Source organism: Carassius gibelio, chromosome B22 (genome assembly GCF_023724105.1).
Source record: "Carassius gibelio isolate Cgi1373 ecotype wild population from Czech Republic chromosome B22, carGib1.2-hapl.c, whole genome shotgun sequence".
Taxonomy (NCBI): Eukaryota; Metazoa; Chordata; class Actinopteri; order Cypriniformes; family Cyprinidae; genus Carassius; species Carassius gibelio.
Genome location: NC_068417.1, coordinates 53,613,776 through 53,633,595, shown reverse-complemented (window position 1 = coordinate 53,633,595; position 19,820 = coordinate 53,613,776). Strand labels below are relative to the sequence as shown.

Here is a 19,820-nt window from a genome sequence, read left to right as displayed (position 1 = left end):
GCTTAGCTAATGAATCAGCTAAAACACATGCAAAACATGTCACACAATTTATAACACTTTTAAATAAATACACACTCTTAATATTAAAGTCACAGGATTACACATTAGAAACACCCTTTTGCGTTGCCTTTGCACAAGCACAAATTGGATTTCACTAAACTGTGGAGTTATGTTACAGTTACTGTATACTAGGCCTAAGTGCTCAAAGCATGGCTAAGTGCTCAAAACACAAAGCTTGGTCTTTGTACACTCCCTAAGGGCGTTATAGATTACACTTAAATGAACTTTTATTGTCAACATCAAGAGTTGAGGTTTTAGGACCAGTTCAAAAGAAATTCCTCAAATGAGAAGACTAATCAAAATGACTCTATGCCAGAGGCACAGGACACAATGAAAGACACACCAGATTAAAGGCATAGAAACAGATCTGCGCAAGGACAACACAGTCACCACGATCTGAATACATTGCAGTGGGCTGAATGTACGTCCAGTCATAGTTCTTAAGTTTTAGTGCCGTGTGGTGATGTGTCTTGCTCAGGGACAGCAGACAGCGGGCCAGTGTGTATTTCGCAGCACAGCTCACTGCTCTGATGGACCGCACCGAGTCGAAATGCATCAAGAAAAAGGGATCATCCTAACACAGCAGAGATATGCAAACTAAACATCTTTCCATGAAAAGTAAGAGCTTCTGCTTCCTATTATATTACAACTCATCAGCACCGTTAATAATGTGAACAGCAGTTACTGAAAGTAGCATGTATATTCAGAAGTTGGAGGAGGATGAATGCTAAACTCTACTCACAGTGTCTGGATCTCTACCGTCCAGAATCAGCAGGTCCTCCAGGGCCCAAGTCTCTGTTCTTTCATAACTGTCCTCCAGCCCATATTTCTGCAGCTTATTGGTCCGGGAATGCTTAACTCTCCGACACAGGACAACTGAGATCTGAGCTTCTTTATCCTTAGTTACTAACCAAAACACATTGGTTTTGTATTTTTATTTACACCCCTTTATCAAACCATATCAACCACAAACAAATTTAGGTCTGTAGGTTTTTTTTTTTTTTTTTTTTTACATTCTTCCTCCTTCACAAACTATTTCTGACCCTGTCCCCAGATGAACTCACAGATTTATTTATTTAAAAAAATTATTTTAGTATCGCATCCATTTTCTAAAATAATTCGGTCTATATAATTAAAAATAATTGTGCAAGAAATGTCAATCTTTCTTACTAGAAACACAGAGAAAATGTCGCCCCTGCTGTTGCTCCTCTATTTCTATAAACTCCTCCAGGTTTTGTCCCTCCGGTCTGAACAAGACTCTGTCCATCTCCTCCCTCAACAGAGACGACATCTCGGGCAGAAAAAGAGAGAGAAAATTAATTGAAGTGTGAGAGAAAGCAAGAGCAGAGTAAGGGATAAAATTCTTTCTTGAGGTGGATCTGGTTTGTAGGGTTTATCACCCTCCCCTCTCTCTCTCTCTCTCTCTCTCTCTCTCTCTCTCTTTCTCTCTCTCAGTCGACAGATGAAACTGTGTCATCTTCAAAAGAGGTTTTACTTTATAAATTCAGTTACACTTTTTAAAAATGTTCCTCTTCTAAATCCATGTCTTCGAAAGCTGTTTGAAATATCATTTTTGAAGCTTTTACACAGATGTGTCAGGAATCATCTATAAAAGAATAATACACTTAAAACCAAGTGATCCAAGATGTAGATGAGTTAGTTTTTTCAAAACTGAGAAATTTAGCATTACATCACTTGCTCACTTTTTTTTACTGGATGAAGCGTTATTATTTAATAAGCAATAGTTAACAGTTAAAAAAAGAAAAAAACAACACCTTGATGGATTTATTTTTTACAAATGCACAGCTTTTTGGCTCACCAGATGTTAACTGATGGACTGGAGTTGTGTATTATTTGAGGATTTATTGTGATGTTTTTATCAGCTGTTTGGACTCTCATTTTGACGGCACCCATTCAGTCCAGAGGATCCAAATTTTTCTAATCTGTTCTGATGAAGAAACAAACTCATCTACATCTTGCACATTTACATTTTCAGCAAATTTTAATTTTTGGGTAACCATTCCTTTAGATGTAATTTGGGTACTTTATGTATTGCCACAATTATTATTATTTTTTACATAATTTTGTTCAATATTTTTCTGAATAACATCACTCAGGGTATATTAAAACAAAGTAATAACTAATAATATATTTTTGGACTATTGTATTATGCGATTGATTCAAAACCCAATAAATTAGCAAATGTTGTATCAATATTCGTCTTTACATTAGATTTCCTGCTTGTAAATATACACATAAATATTTGAGAATTTTCACCCACCAAATAATATTTTATGCATTTTATGAAATTTGTTTTTGTTAGCTTTTCTCACAATGATACAGTACCCCAACAATACAAGCTTGAAATCATGTGTGGGCTCACATATTCTTTCCTCTTCTTTTCATCTCTGTTCTTTATTAAATCCTCTCTCCTCCTTTTTCTTAAACTACATGTGAATGCTTTTAATGATTTATAAACTGATCATGCACTAACATACTCCAGGTTTAGATGAGCCATGTCTGACTGATAGTAATAAAACGGTCTCAAGGGAAAATACATCATTAGTTATGAAAACAGATTTCCCTCTTCAATCTCCATCATAAAGGTTCAGTTAGAACGCATTATAATCTCTACAGGGATAGCCCATGAATTGACTATGGCCCCATCAACCTACAAACATTTGATATCCAACTGATCTACAGATGCATAATTTATAGTCACAAAACACGTTCATACAAACAAGTGTTCTGACTGCATCTGATAAAGACTTTTTGGTGGCCATAGAGGCTTTCTTGATATCCATCTGTGTTTTCAGAAGGATAACAGATGAATCATGGCCAAATTACGGCTGTCTGAGCCTATGCACACACAATTTACCAGTCCTAATATACAGGCACAATTTACCCAGTCCAAATAGAGGAAATGACCTCTGCTTTTGGTCTGCAGAGTAGCTTTTAGTTGGTCTTTGAGGCTTTGTTTGTGGCCGCTGTTACAGTCAGTTCTAAAGGATGGTCATGAGGTAGAATTTTTTTTATGCTCCCATGTGCATTTCCTTAATTCTTGATAGTTCACCCAAGAATGACATTCACCACGATGTCATTACAAACCTGTATGACTTCTGTGGAATACAAAAGAAGATATTTTAAAGAATGTTGGTAACCAAATAGTTTTGATTACCACTGACTGTCTACTGTATAGTTGTTGTTGTTTTTTTTAAAGTCATCACTTTAGATAAAAGCTCAGCTAAATGGCTGTGTACATCCTGTCTATAGTGCTTTTCTATCCTTTATAGTGGCTCAGAACAGCAAACCACAGATAAACCCCTATTCCAGTACTTCAGCTTGACTAAGTTTTGTGTGCTGAAGACCACATCTGTCTTAATCTGGTTAAAAACAAGATATACTTCATTTATTTTTACAATATCCAATAAACTGTGCCGGGAAGGAGTCCAAGGATTGTCCAAATGTACTCTAAATCATAGTCAATGAACTAAAACAAAGTAAGGTTCCTTCGCAAAACTAAAGAATCTACAATCCAAAAATAAGGTCATAACTTCACAACATCCAGTATTTTGTCTCAATAAAACATGTATAAAATATTAGCACACAATATTTTTTCTCTCTAATCCAACATGGATTCCCATTTTTGCCATGGATTAAAAAATCTATAAAAAAAAGTAATTTTATTTCACTTTTCACTTAATTTTATTTCAACTTTTTTTTCTCACAATTGCCATTTACTTCACAATACAGACTTTTCTTGCAGTTCTTCTGAGTCAACATTTTGCAATTCTGAGAAAGTCAGAAGTCAGACTTGTGAGATTATAAATCCACAAAAAAGTCACAGAGTTTATATCTTGTAATTCTGCCAGTTTTTCTTGGAACTGCAAGTTTATATCTAGCAATTCTTTTCTGTATGATTTGTAAGATTAAAACATCGCAAATATCTTTTATTATACGTATCTTTTTAATTCTGTGGAATATTTATTCAGAAATGGCTTCAACAATAAGTTGTAACTTTAAAACACATTAAAGCACATTAAAACAGCAATGCAGTTATTGTTTTACTTCAAAACAATAATTGTTAAGGAATTTCCATTCCAGGCACACATTCTAAAAAAAAAATCATGTGTTAGGTCAAGTAAAGACATAAACTTTAATATATTGTATATAACATCTGTAAAATCAAACTGTTATTCTAATATTATTTAGATATTAGCAAAAGGCTGAAAAGCCCTCAAAAAGCAACAGTTTGCATAAAGGATCATGAAGATATTGTATTTATAAGGATTTATTTCCTTTCAAAATCTCTAGAGACTTTTTGATCACTGGAGAGACTGCTTGCACATTTAGGGATTCATGAAACAAGCCACAGTTTTCATCTTATATTCATAATGTCTGCGTGTGGAATTCACTTGCACACATATTTACTCTGTTTGTCTTTCTCTGGAAAGAATGTGATCAATAATTTCCAATGAGTAAAAGTCAATAACTGACACAAAGGGACTACTTTATGTCCAGGGAACAGTTCTATTAGATTTTTCATGTTTATGTGAGTGTGATGCTAATGGTTGAGTGCTGTGGGATAGATATCCTGTGTCCCACCCACACACACTGAGGTTTCCATCCACTTCTCCCCACAAAAATGCATCCAAACGTCATAACACGTGCAACATTTAACAATTTGCCAACTGTAATTTCCGTTAACCCTCACCCATAATACCACTTCTTTTCTATATTTATACAGTAATCAACATCTGAGGTGGATAAAAAAAAAGTTTATCAAAGTTCAGAGCACATTTTAGTTTTAGGCTTTAGGACAACTTCGATGAAAGGTTTTGGTCCACTTCCAATGGTGACTACTGTATATAAACATACATACATATGTATATATTGGGTTTTCCTGTTATATACAATGTAATGTTGAAAAAAGAATGGGAGTAACTGGCAATATTTTTATAATAATGTCTAATAATAGTAATATATCCTGGTGTCCTCTACAGTGGACATGTATGAAATCGATGTCCTGTTTTGTGACAGAAAGTCATTTTTTTAAACAACATAACATTATGATGTTGATTTATACTAAATACAATCCAAAAATTTGTCCGATTTAAATGATCATTACAAAGTGTTATCATATTTCCATAAGGGTGTTAAATTTGATCAATAAATTAATGTCACCCATTTTTAAAGATCGAGGAGAGTGATCACAGTGAAATTTCCAAACATTTGGTTTCTCTTTACAGGACATCCAGAGTTAGAACTGTGACATGTAAGATCTCATAGAAATCGTTAAAAAATGATGTCTTCCACAGAAGACACAACTCCATAGCTGGTAGTCAGGAAGATATGGCACAATAATATGAGTCAGGCCTGCATTTGTTGAAACTATACAATGGTACAATCTGTTGGTCAAAACGTGTAGTTCACATAAGGGCAACGAACTGCTATTAGAGGGCAGCCTGGTATCATAGACAGAAAAATGTATTCCTACGATTATCAGGACATTCTGCAGCTTATGTAAAGTTAATCTTTTCACCATCTGAAGCTCAACAGAAGCTAAGTGATGTGACAGAACAATGACCCCAAGCCCAGGAGTAAACAAACCAACAATAGAATGTAAAATGCAATGTTTACAATGGGAAAATATAAATACTGTACATCATTACTATAGAAGTTTGTAGTAGCCTAATATCCAGACAAAAATCAGTTTATGATATTTATGATCATTTATATTATGATATCTCTAGAGTAATCACTATAAATCTACAATAAGAGAGAAATGTGTAGGATATCAATATAAATATAAGTAGCAACTATAATGAAGGAAGATTATATACCCCTCACAAAAAAGTACTGTGGCATTATAGTGCAGTAACAGTGATGGGTCAGATGGTAACACCACGGTACAAAACAATGCCACTTTTTGGTATTTTTTATTTTATTTTATGTGACATGTATATTGTAAAGGGTGAAGAATGTGACCTTGAATCTATTTTTTGGAAATATAGTAATAGAAAAGTGGTTACGATCTGGGGTCATTTACCCTATTTGGTGTTCTTCTTGAGAATTAGATATATTTGTGATTTGGAAAATGTTTCATTCTGACCTGTTTGTGAGCTGGTTAGACAGATTTGAATGGAGATTTGTTTATTATCACAAAAAGTGCAGATTCAAAGGTAGCTGATCAAGATTCACTTGTGAACCAGATGGCACTATGATCCATCTGCCAAGATTATCAGTGTTATTGTTTTTGCACTGCTGTCAAATTTCTCTCTTTAAATGTATTGAATTAAATATATATTGGTTTATATTTCATTCAATACTTTTAAAGAAAGAAATGTTGGTTACTGTTTATTACATACTTTGTGGTGAACACTGATCTATAATAGAGAACATTATATAGATCAGTGGCTGATAACATTTTTTTATAGTGTTCATCGCCAAAAAGGGAACATTTTAAACATCAAGTAATTTATTCTTACATATCGGACAGTAATGATGCATTATTACATATTGTATATTTCTCAGTGCTTAAATTGAGGTAAGATAAATATATAATTTGTACATTTTTACAATTTAAAATACATACACAGTGTCACATTTCAGTTTGGAAAACCTGCAGTTGTCCATAACCTGTGTCAGTCAAAAACATTTTGCTGTCCTCCAAAACAAACAGCATATTGAAATGATTTTTCTTTTAAGTATATGCCACATACATAATAAAGCTGTCTAATAGAAACCACAGATTCAGTATGACTACCACAGTCTGTAGTCATAACATCATATCACCTAATGAATCACTTCAGGTATAGTAGATGTAGGGTCACATAAACACTCTGTTTGGCTCATATGCACAGCCTCATCTCTGACCTGCATTCAGCTCATCCTTCTTCAGTAGAGAAAATCGTCTCCAGTGGCTGTGGGTTCCTCTGGTTTCTTAGTCTGTATTTTAGGAAGATGAATTTTACTGGAGGCTACTACAAGAATGTTAACTCCGTGTGTTACAGCGCTGGCAACACACAACCAGAAGGAGAAACCAAGATTCTCCTCAAGGATCACAAGGGTAAAAAGACTCTCACGGTAGTTAGCCACATGTTCTGTGAGCCGATGGCACTGGATTGCTGCGAGGAAACATGCAAAGCCCATTGCACTGAACAGAGCTGAGAGAAGGGATTGAAAGAGTGGATATATGATTAGAAATCAAAAGAAGTAATGAATCACAGTTTGTTCTTGTTACTATTGTTGATACAGGGCTGATTGTCCAAAGGCATGCGCAGAACATTGTATTTTAGATTATGTGTTATGTTGATTTACCTGCAATGAAATTCCAGATGTAAAGGCCAAAAGGTCCTTTAATAGACTGGTAAGGAACTTTTCTGGCATTATATATACAGAAAGCTAAACTGAGTACTGCAAAGCTAATAGCAATGAAAAGGAAGAAAATTATGATCATGTGAAGACCACTGTTGATTTTTTTGATGAGCTTTGGGAAAACTGCAGAATTTGTAAAAAAGAGAGAGAGACAGAGATTAGGTCTCACAAAATTGGAAATTATACTTTTTTTATGAAAACGTAGATAGATTGTATGTACCTCTTAATAATATATGTAAAGAGATATGGAAACTGTACTATGTGTATGCATGTACCACTGTTCAAAGGTGTGAGGTTGGTAAGATTTTATAAAGTTTTTCTTATGTTCACTCAAGCTGTATTTATTAATCAAAAATACTGTCAAAACAGTAATTTTTTGAAATATTACTGTAATAATGTTATGGTATTGTTTAATACAATTGTATTTTTTTAAATATATATCAAAGTAATATTTTTTAATCCATTCATTCAATTCATTCAAAAAACAAATGACACATATAATACATAAAATTAAGATCTTTAAAAAATATTCCTTAACAGTAGTGTACAGGCCTGTAGTATGTCATAGAGCTTTGTTATGGCAGACCAAAAAAAAAAAAAAGACACACACAAACAAACATAAACACAAAAATACCAAAGTTTAAGTAATGTCTAAAAACAATGACATAAACAACAAAACGGAGGCATAGGCTATAGCTACTGTACCTGTTCTAACCATACAGTGCATTATACAACTGTGTTTTGGAATAATATAGGTACACATTGAATGATTAACTATTCTACACGTTAGTGCTCTTACTGTATATTTTGGAGCGGCGGATCCCGAGCCCGCATCTTCGTGTTTTCCCGCCCTGAAAGAGCCCGTAGTAAATGTGTCCCGTAAACTGCTCGAACTCTGGACTAGACGCGTTCACCAGATCCACTCCTGTCTGACACAGTGTGGTTCCGGTGATCCAGCGTTCCGTGGCCAGCGCCACAACCAGAAGTACCACAGAACCGATGCTGAGTACAGAAGCGAAGGAGAACACGATCTGTTTCCAGACAGTTGGCATTTCACTTCTCACCCCATTCCTCCTATAAAAAGCAAGACGCAAAGTAACACGACCCCGCGCGGCGTCCGCCTCTCTCCGCTACCGCGAGCCAACTCTGCGGTAACGTACGATGGAGTTTAAAACTTCATCACAAACAACCGGTTTGCAGTATATTTGCGGTAAGTGCAACAATGCAAGCTAAATACCCCAATACTAAACTGAAGGAGCGCGAGGTAGATAGCGATAGAAAAAAAAACCAGGAAACCAGATATAAAGCGGTCAGCTGGATCTCCTTTACCACCTAACGAAACCTTATACAGTTTACTTGCCTTCGCTTGGTTTGGTTGCCAGAGGTGTCCGCGCGCGTGCACACACGCACACACACAGTTCATCTAGTGCAAGCGAATTGTCAAGTCTTGTACTCACACTCATAAATCAAGGCACTGTAACCCCACTTTTATTGTATGTTATTTATTGCTATAACAGTTAATCAGACATCGTCGGCTCCTTAACATCAGAATCTTATAGGTCATAAAAATTAGTGGTTAAAAATTTCAAATGTCACTTCAGCCGAGACTATACTGGGCCATTGAGCATTAAAACAAAAAAAGAAAAGGGAGGGTTTGATAGAAACGATATAAGTCACTGTAGCATGAAATTGGCAAATGTCTTGGAAATATCAACCTGCATCGATTCTGTTTTATTTGGTGCAGAACTGGGGGTCGCATAAAACAACCACGCCTTTATTGTGCCCTTATGATGAACCTGAAACAGACTTCAGAACCATGGACAGCAGCCCGCTTCGGTTCAGAACCATGGACAGCTCAACCCGTTCAACAATTCTGATGCGCTGTAAACGGTGCTAATTTTAACCACAAGATGGAGATATCGAACTGTTTCATTGAGTTGAGCTCTGTGCCACTCAAATACACCTGTCACAATTACACAAAACATAAATAAAACAAAAAACAAACGAACAAACAAAAGTACTAGGCTAATTAAATTGTAGCATTAATTACCTATAGTTATTTCTACATAAGTTGATTATACAACAGTTAGCACTGATCCTCAAATTTATTGTGTCTTGGCACTGGGGTTGCACTTGTTTGTGCACTCTTAGTGTGGGTTTGTGTCAGGAAGGGCATCCTGTGTAAAAGCTGTGCCAAAATGGTTGTGTGGATAATTCTGCTGTGGTGACATCTAGCAGGAGCAGTTGAAGAAGGGAGAGAGAGAGAGATTTCAAGTGGCATTTACAAATTGTTGGTATTTATTTTAAAAGCACAGGGATGTTAAATTGTTCACTGCATTACTGTTCACTGCATCGATCTACATTATGCCACATCAATATTACATCCAAAAAAATAAAAAATATGTGAAATTACATAAAATATCAAGACTATATCCATATAAGCCAAATAAAGCCTATATATTTGAATGAAAACCTATATTACCACAAAAGTCTCATTTTTAATTCAATAAATGCAGTACTGTGTGAAAGTCTTAGGTCACTAGTATTTTACCCAATAGAAACAATTAAGTTAATTATTTCTATCTTTTCCTGTATTATGTCAGTAGGAAATATCAGTTTACATTTCCAAACATTCATTTTGCCATAAATTGTAATAATCCAATGAGTTTTGTTTGCTCCAGACAGAGATCTGATCTCACCATCATCCGTCTGTCTGGAATAACATGAAGAAACAGAACAAACTGCCATGTTCTGACAGTACTGTAGCTTTGCAGGTAGGTCTCTTGAAGTATCTTGGAGACATTGCCACAGTTTCTCTGGATGAAGTCTGTCTCAGTTTGTTCTGTTTCTTCATGTTATTCCAGACAGACTGATGATGGTGAGATCAGATCACTGTGTAGAGCACTGGTTGCTGTCAGACCCCTTGTTCAAATAAAAATCTCACTGGATTATTACAATTAATGGCAAAATTAATGTTTAGAAGAATGAGCTGATATTTTCTACTGATACACTACAGCAAAAAAAATAAAAAAAAATAAAAAAATAAAACTGACTTAAATCCTTTTTCTTTCTTTTTTTTTTGGTGAAAATACTAGTCTAAGACTAATTATATAAACCTTACAAATGATTATGTTCTGATGAAATTATAAAAACGTTTTGGGATTGGGGACATCCAACCATTCCATGATTAGTATGCATATTCATCTTCCTAAATATTATTATGTGACTATTGGTTTCACAATTTTTAATCCTGATGCAAATTTCCCCTTTTATCTCTTACATTATTTAAAATACTCACACAAACAAACACAAAACAAAATAGGGTGTCAGTAAACCTGCTTGATTTGTCTTAATGATCTCTTTAAAAATCTCTTTAAAATGCTAAGGATTTTAAGATTTAACTGATGTTATGATATTATAGGCAGTGCTAACAATTCTATTCAATATGACTGATGCTGAAAGAAAGAACAGTTACACAGATCTCTCCGTCTCAAAACATGTCCTCAATCCATACTGAAATGTATTGATGAAAACATCTTGTGAAGAACACAAATTTGCTGTTCAAACAAAATGTTAGATTTAGTGTCAGGCACATATACAATATATGTTCCTTGTGGTCAAAGAGTCTTGTCATATTGATTGAAGAATGGAAGAAAAATATTGACCAGCTAAACTGCAGCGATGCTCACTGAGGCAACTGTGAATATCAAATGACTACTGTTGTGGTTTTGGACAGGCTTATAGACTTAATGCATTCTGGAATGTTTTAAATGTTTATAATGCAGTTATGATTGGACTCGAGTTATGACAGTTGCCTTTATTAATGTAAACATGCTTTTCTATAGAATCTTGATCATTCTTTCTGCTCTGCTAATATATAATTGTCCATCCATATTTCTTTGAAGGTATTTATCATTTTCTGCTCAGTCTAACTTCATTAATTTAAATCTGACTGCATTCTGTTTTACTAAATCCGATCTTTCTCTTCAGGTCTCTGCCTCACATTTTCTCTTTCTTCTTTCTCATTCTGTTTCTGCTTTCTTCACAACACCAATAAGCTTAATGAGATTTAAAGTACTCTGTAACCCAGTTAATCAGTTTCATCATTTCGATTAGACACTCAGTTTAGAATCTTAACATTTCTTTTTTTTCTGGAAAACAGTCAGGACTATTTCATAATTTTCAGACTGACTTAGAATTCTCACCAATAAGTTAAACATGCATTTCCTGTCATGTCTGTCTATAGTATGACATTGCCCTCTAAAACATACCATCAGAGTTTACTGTTTATTGATTTATTAAATAAGCAAACTTATGCATTACAAGACATTAGGATGTTCAACTGATTTACAGATTGTGAACACTGTGTTATGAAAGACATGCTATGTGTTCACTACAGTATACATCAGGGATTATCAGCTCTGGTCCTGGAGGTGTCATGACTTAGGTCTGTGTTGCTGTTTTGTCTTGTTGTCTGTGTGTCTAGTCTCAGAACACATGGGTTTTGTTTTGACAGCTCATGTGTTCTGCTGTCAGTGTTTCTTCCCCCCTCCCACTCATTACCCTTAATTCCCTGTGTTCCGTCACACCTGTAGCCACTCCTCCCTCATTAGCTCTCCTCTATCTTAGTTCCTCTCGTGCTCTGTCTTTTGTCAGACCGTTGTGATTGTTTTGTGCTTCGAGTGTGATTGTCCTGTCCAGTCTGCCTAGTCATGCCTTGTCATGTTTTAGGCTCCAAGTGTTTTTTTTTTTTGATGAAGGCCAATGGGCCGATACGCGTTGGTGTTTTAATGCTTTAGCCCAACCATTAAAGGCTTTTTAACTTTTGCATCCTATTGAGTGCCTGGACTTGGATTTTTTTTCCAAAATCTTTTTCTGTTTTTTTTTGGAATTGTGTTTTTTCCCCTCTGGAACTGTTCCTGTCAGTCTAGACTGGTTCTGCCTCCGGTCCCTGCATCACCTTTCTGTTGGGATCTTCCGAGACCTCTCCCCAGCTCCTCTCTGCGCTCTGTCCTTTCATTCAGGGATTTTGGTGAGCCATATGACGTTGCGTCCCCAATGACGCTCTGGTTGATGTGATTTGACATTGCGTCACAGAAGACACTTGGACTGGTTCCCGCTGAGAGGATTCTTTTGCTCTGCACTGTGGAGTAGTCATTCTCCTGTTTTTCCTGTTTGCCCAGTGTGGGCTAAATAAACTCTGTTACCTGCAACTGAGTCCTGCGTATCCCTGACAGTACGGTCTGACCATCAATGGATTCAGCAGGTGCAGACCAAGTAAGAGTCGCAGTCAGTCAACAAGGCATTCTTCTGGGACAGCATTCCAGCCAGTTGACCACCACCTCTGTACTGCGGGAAGCCGGGCCATCGAGCTATCCAGTGCCCGTTAAAAAGCCAGAGCCCATCAGTAGTCCGGGAGATCCTGGTGGGTGCTACTCCTCATGTCGACTCCCCCATCTCCTGTACCCTGTTAAAGGTCTCGATTCAGCACAAGGACTCCTTTCATTCCTGTTCTGCACTTGTTGACTCTGGTGCTGAAGGCAATTTCCTGGATGCTTCTGTTGCGGCACGGTGGGGTATTCCTACCATTCCTCTTCCTTCTCCTATTTCTGTTCGCTCCCTAAATGGTCTCCTCATCTCTTCCATCACCCATTCCACTACCCCTGTAAGTTTAACTGTGTCCGGCAATCACCATGAGGTAATTGAGTTGTACCTCCTAGATTCCCCGGGTGCTCTTGTTGTCCTTGGGCACCCGTGGCTGGTGCAGCACAACCCTCATGTGGATTGGTCCGGCAATTCTGTGTTCTCTTGGAGTCAGTCATGTCTTGCGTCTTGTCTTGGTTCTGCTTTGTCTCCTGGCTCTGTGTCTCCTGTTTTTCAGGTTGAGGAGGGTGATCTTGCCGGGGTCCCGGAGGGGTACCGTGATCTTTGTCAGGTCTTCAGCAAGTCCCGGGCCACATCCCTGCCTCCTCATCGGCCGTATGACTATCGTATGACTGACTATCGATCTCCTCCCAGGCACTTCTCCGCCCAAGGGTCGTTTGTATTCCCTGTCTGGTCCTGAGAGAGAGGCCATGGACAAGTATATTCAGGACTCCTTAAATGCCGGCCTATCCGGCCCTCTTCCTCACCTGCTGGGGCTGGGTTCTTCTTTGTTAAGAAGAAGGATGGCTCCCTGCGACCCTGCATTGACTACAGTGGCCTCAATGACATCACTGTAAGAAACAGGTATCCTCTGCCTTTGATGTCGTCATCCTTTGAGTTGTTACAGGGAGCCAAGGTCTTTACCAAGCTAGACCTCCGTAATGCCTACCACTTGATCCGTATACGTGAGGGGGATGAGTGGAAGACAGCATTTAACACCCCAACGGGACACTTTGAATACCGGGTCCTACCCTTTGGGCTAGTCCCCCAGCTGTCTTCCAGGCCCTGGTGAACGATGGGTTGAGAGACATGGTGAACAGATTTGTCTTTGTGTACCTTGATGATATTCTCATCTTCTCTCCCTCATTGCAGGTCCACACTCAACATGTCCGTCAGGTGCTACAACGGCTGCTGGAGAACCAGCTGTACGTCAAGGTGGAGAAGTGCGTGTTCCATGCCAAGTCGGTTTCGTTCCTGGGGCATATTATCTCGACGGAGGGGATCAAGGCCGATCCCGCTAAGGTAAGGGCCATGGCCGAGTGGCCAACCCCTGACTCACGGAAGGCGTTGCAGTGGTTCTTGGGGTTCGCCAACTTCTATAGGTGATTCATCAGGAACTTTAGCCTGGTTGCTGCACCCTTAACTGCACTCACCTCTCCTAAGGTATCGTTCATATGGAATGTACAAGCTCAGGAGGCCTTTGGTGCTCTCAAGTCCCGTTTCATCTCTGCTCCTGTTCTTTGTCTCCCAGCCAACCAGGATCTCGAGGGTGCTCTCCGTTGCCTAGCATCACAGAGTCTGAGCTCCTGGAGTCAGCAGTTGTCGTGGGTTGAATATGCCCACAATTCCCTCCCGGTGGCGTCTATGGGTATGTCTCCTTTTCAATGTTCTGTTGGCTATCAACCACCCCTTTTCCCTGCACAGGAACCTGAAGCTGCGGTCCCGTCTGCCTTGGCCTTTGTCTGTAGGTGTCGGCGCACCTGGAGGAGGGCTGAGGAGGCCTTGGCCCGGGCTTCCAGACGGATCAAAATGGCGGCTGACCGTCACCGGACTCCGGCTCCCCAGTACGTTTGCGGTCAGAAGGTATGGCTTTCCACCAAAGACCTGCCTCTCTGGGTGCCTTCTCGTAAGCTGGCACCCAGGTTTATTGGGCCATGTCGCATCACCAAGGTCCTGAGTCCGGTGGCAGTGTGGCTCAAGCTTCCTCCCACGCTTGGTCGGGTTCACCCTGTCTTTCACGTGTCCAGGGTTAAGCCTGTGTTTAGGTCCCCCCTTAATCCCGTTGTCTCTTCCCCCATACCCCCTCCCCCCCTTCGTCTAGTGGATGGTACTCCAGTGTACACTGTGAGAAAGCTTTTGGATGTTAGACGCCGTGGTCGGGGTTTCCAGTATCTAGTGGACTGGGAGGGCTACGGTCCTGAGGAGAGGAGTTGGATTCCGGCTCGGGATATTCTGGACCAGACTCTGATTGAGGACTTCCGCCGGCGACGAGGTGAGCCCCTCCTGGTTGCGCCTGGTGGTGCTGTTGGAGGGGGGGGTACTGTCATGACTTAGGTCTGTGATGCTGTATTTTTGTCTTGTTGTCTGTGTGTCTAGTCTCAGAACACATGGGTTTTGTTTTGACAGCTCATGTGTTCTGCTGTCAGTGTTTCTTCCCCCATCCCACTCATTACCCTTAATTCCCTGTGTTCCGTCACACCTGTAGCCACTCCTCCCTCATTAGCTCTCCTCTATTTTAGTTCCTCTCGTGCTCTGTCTTTTGTCAGACCATTGTGATTGTTTTTACCATCAAGTGTTTTGTTTTGTGCTTCGAGTGTGATCGTCCTGTCCAGTCTGCCTAGTCCTGCCTTGTCATGTTTTAGGCTCCAAGTGTTTTTTTTTTGGAATTGTGCTTTTTCCCCTCTGGAACTGTTCCTGTCAGTCTAGACTGGTTCTGCCTCCGGTCCCTGCATCACCTTTCTGTTGGGATCTTCCGAGACCTCTCCCCAGCTCCTCTCTGCGCTCTGTCCTTTTTTTCAGGGATTTTGGTGAGCCATATGACGTTGCGTCCCCAATGACGCTCTGGTTGATGTGATTTGACATTGCGTCACAGAAGACACTTGGACTGGTTCCCGCTGAGAGGATTCTTTTGCTCTGCACTGTGGAGTAGTCATTCTCCTGTTTTTCCTGTTTGCCCAGTGTGGGCTAAATAAACTCTGTTACCTGCAACTAAGTCCTGCGTATCCCTGACAGGAGGTCCACTGTCCAGGAAAATTTAGCTCCAACCCTAATCAAATACATTTTCCTCTTCATTTCAAGTAATCCTGAAGACTTTTATAAAAATTTTAAGAGACTTCAAGGATGGGGCTAAACTTAAGAGGCTAAACTTAAGATCTACAGGACCAGAGCTGCCCATCACCAATGGACTAATGGAATGACCTTTTGCTGCACTGTAGTGGACAAAACAAAACTCTATTTGTAACAGTTGTAGTCAAATCTAATGTAATCTGTGGACACACACACACACACACAAACACAATTCACGGTACTCTGTGGCCAAACAAATAAACAAAAAACTAAATTGCACTTTACTAAATACTAATACTAAAATGTTACTTAAATGTTGTAGTCTCAGCTATTAGGGTGCAAAGCCCAACATAGGCAAAACGAGGAGCTAAGCATAGCATCAAAGCAACTGCAACATTAAGTTATTAAAGACATTTTAAAATAATTTTTGTTAAGATTGCTGAAAAATCATAAATATATTCACCAGTAATATGGTGTAATTGTTGTAATGGCTGGAACCAAAATGATGTGGTGTGGTCATTGCAAGGTTACAATGACACATAAAATTTGGTATCAATATATAAAATCTTTGCAGAGATATAGCTGATGCAGTTTACCATCATACCATCAAATGCATTAATATGGAAAATGAAACTGAAGTTCAAAGTTTCAATAATATATTGCCAGCATGGTCTAACGATGATCTAAGTTGAATTTGGTGAAAATCAGACCACTGATTTATGGGGAGTTTCAAAAAAGTCATTTAAAAAAAAAAAAAAAGGCAGATGATTTGACTGATTATGGCACAACTGGTTCAAATGTTCTCAAAGAGATCCAAGGAATCTGTCATGACAAATAGATAAAACTGATCAAAAGCTATAAATATATTTTTAAATAGCATCATGTCACGAAGTGGCGCTGCACTAAAACATCAGTACCTTCAAGACTATACTTTCACAGTATCTTCAGGACAGGATATCAAAGTGTTATGATGGTGGCAAGGGTGAGATAAGGCGAGGACCAAAATGCAGCAAAAATTTATTAAAGAAAAACAGACAAAGATAATCCAACCAGGAACAGGGAACAATCCTGACAGTGAGCAGGAATGAAAACAACAAATACAACAACTTACACTGACTGATTAAAGCACACGACTTACATAGTGAGCACCAAACTAATGAATGACACATATATCATAATAGGATGGGAAATGTAGTCCATGACAGAATGGTAAAAGGACTCAGGAGGTGTCAGGAGTTCGGTCCATGGACTTCTATTCACTCACCATCAGATGTCACCTTTACCACTATGACCCTTTTCATGAATTGCTACACGTCTCCCTGGACTGCATTTTCCAGAACTTATTGTACTGTACTGATTACAGACTCACCCTTAGCCAGGAGTGTAGCCACCTTTTCAGAAGTGAGGGGGACAGAAATTGCACATTCACACACACACCACACACACACAGACACACATATATATATATATATATATATATATATATATATATATATATATATATATATATATATATATATATATATATATAACATTACAATATAACATTTCTGTAATCTATATAGTCTACTAGTCAACAGTTTTTAACAGTAACATTTTTAATGTTTTGAAAGAATTCTCTTCTGCTCACCAAGCATGCCTTTATTTAATCCAAAGTACAGCAAAAGCAGTAATATTGTGAAATATTTCTAGCTTCTAGCTTTTTTTCTAGCTTTATATTTCTACTTCTGGCTTTTAATTGGTTTAGAAATCTAAACTGCTGGACAATAACAAATAATAATGATTTGTTTATATACTACAAACACTTTTTATCACATAATAAGGCAGAATAGTTTCTATACTGTAATAAATGCTGTCAATTAGCACTGCCTTGTTCATATAATTTGTCATTTTCTGGAGATTTCTTTGGACTTGAAAAAAGCAAAACCGAAAACAACCATTTTCTTACAGTGATAGCTGAATGCTGTTGTCCATATTAGGAGTTTCCTGTTATGACTTTCTGCGCTCTGTGATGTTCATTTCGCCTTCTCGGTCTGAAACAAACATCAGGTCATGCACAGACTATCCTGTTTCTTTGAGTTTAAATCTATATTTATTTAAACCAGCTCTTGAAAACCTCTATCAAACACACTTGACCAAGAAAGTGCGGTGGACGAAGTTCCGTGATGATAAAAGTGGGGGGCACATGTCTCCCACGTCATCTACGCCCCTGCTTGTAGCCAATCACACACATACTATGAAGATTCTCAAGTCTCAAACCATCATTCAAAGCTGAGTATTGTTAGCGCTTATCGCTGTATAGCATATAGCTACATTACAGAGCTGGTTTTCCTGTCCTGTCCTGGCCTGTTACTAGAATCTAGTCTTAGTGTAGTCTCTTCTTGTTTATTGCCCATTTCCCATGTCCTGATCATCTACCTGTCTTGGACTACTGTTTATCTTGCCATTTTGGACCTTGTTTGCTTCACGCCTGTTTGTTGAATTACCCGTTTGCCTCAGCCTCTGGATTATGTTCACCGCTGATTGACCAACGCCTGTTTTGGGATTAATCTTTCATCTTGCCCTGTCTATATCTGTTTGCTGGTGTCTGACCCAAACCTGTTTTGACTATGTCTTATAATAAAGCATTGCATTTGGATCCACATGCCTCTTGTCTCGTTTGCTCCATGACAGGAGGATGAACAGGGAAATCCAGCTGATGGTCGTGACACAGCACTCCCTTTAAGGAGCATATTCCAGACACTCCTTAGAGAGTTACAGAAATCCAGAAGGGAGGTGGAGTGGAGGCGGATCAGGGGAAGTATGGTGGGCTAGGCCCATGTGTTAAAATGAGGCCTGGAGACAGAGGTAGACCATAGAGCCTGTGTGGAGCCAACAGAGCAGGAAGCCATGGAGGAGCAGAAGACCACCAGGGAAGAGCAGATGGGACTGAAGATTCCCACGATGAAGCAGAAGACCACCAGGGTGGAGCAGATGGAGCTGAAGACTACTTCAGCAGAGTTGATGGTGTAGCAGACCACCAAGATGGTTCAGGTGGGAAGGCTGTCACCATAGCAGGACAGATCTTTGGGGCTTGAGCTAGCTCTAGAGCAGATTCATAAAAAAGAGCAGGGATTGGAGCGGACTCTTGGACTGGAGAAGTCTCTGGAGTGGACTCATGGACTGGATCAGGCTCTGAAGTGGAGTCGTGGATTGGAATGGGATCTGGATTGGATTCATGGACTGGAACAGACTCATGGACTAGAGCAGGCTCTGGTGCAGACTCCTGGATTGGAGCGGGCTCTTGCAGCAGCCCGGAATGCCTGCTGCTTGCACCGACATCAGGGATGAATCCTCCACACTGGACATCAGTCTCGGTTGCCTGGGCACTGCCTTACAAGCTTTAAGTGCAACATAAATTACTGTGCAAAAGTCATTTGCACTAGTATTTTCACCAACAAAAAATGATTTTAAGTTATTTCTATCTTTTGCTGTAGTGTGTCAGTAGTAAATATCAGTTTACATTTCTAAACATAATTATGCCATTAATTGTAATAATCTAGTGAGATTTTTTTTTTTGTGTTTGCACAAAAAGTCTGACAGCAGTCAGAGATCTGATCTCATCATCATCCAGTCTGTCTGGAATAACATGAAGAAACAGAACAAACTGAGACAGACTAAATCCAAAAGAATTGTGGCAATATCTCCAAGACACTTTAAGAAACCTTCCTGCAAAGCTACCTAAAAACAATGCCCAAGTGCACCTAGAACAAAAGCTTTTTTTAACTCATAGTGTGGTCACTACAAATATTAATTTAATTTAGTTAATTAATCAAATCTATTTATGGCATTATTTTTGACCGCATCCTCACTTTACAGCATTTTTACAGTGTCTAAAACTTTGCACAGTACTGTAGTTTTGAAGGTTTCTTGAGACATTGGCACAGTTCTTTTGGATATAGTCTGTCTCATTT

General features: G+C 38.8%; 2 protein-coding genes across 2 annotated transcripts; both read right to left on the bottom strand.

Moving 5' to 3' along the window:
- Positions 1-367: 367 nt before the first annotated feature.
- Positions 368-1,351, bottom strand: exoc1l (exocyst complex component 1 like). The gene is made up of 3 exons (XM_052589536.1): positions 1,231-1,351; positions 803-966; positions 368-634 (listed from the first exon to the last, which is right to left on the bottom strand). Exons 1-3 carry the CDS (start codon positions 1,349-1,351, stop codon positions 368-370), a joined length of 552 nt encoding a protein of 183 aa, XP_052445496.1.
- A 5,250-nt stretch (positions 1,352-6,601) lies between these two features.
- Positions 6,602-9,153, bottom strand: clrn2 (clarin 2). The gene is made up of 3 exons (XM_052591354.1): positions 8,237-9,153; positions 7,381-7,560; positions 6,602-7,226 (listed from the first exon to the last, which is right to left on the bottom strand). The coding sequence occupies exons 1-3, from the start codon at positions 8,487-8,489 to the stop codon at positions 6,958-6,960; spliced, it is 702 nt and encodes a 233-aa protein (XP_052447314.1). The 5' UTR covers positions 8,490-9,153; the 3' UTR covers positions 6,602-6,957.
- Positions 9,154-19,820: the final 10,667 nt, after the last annotated feature.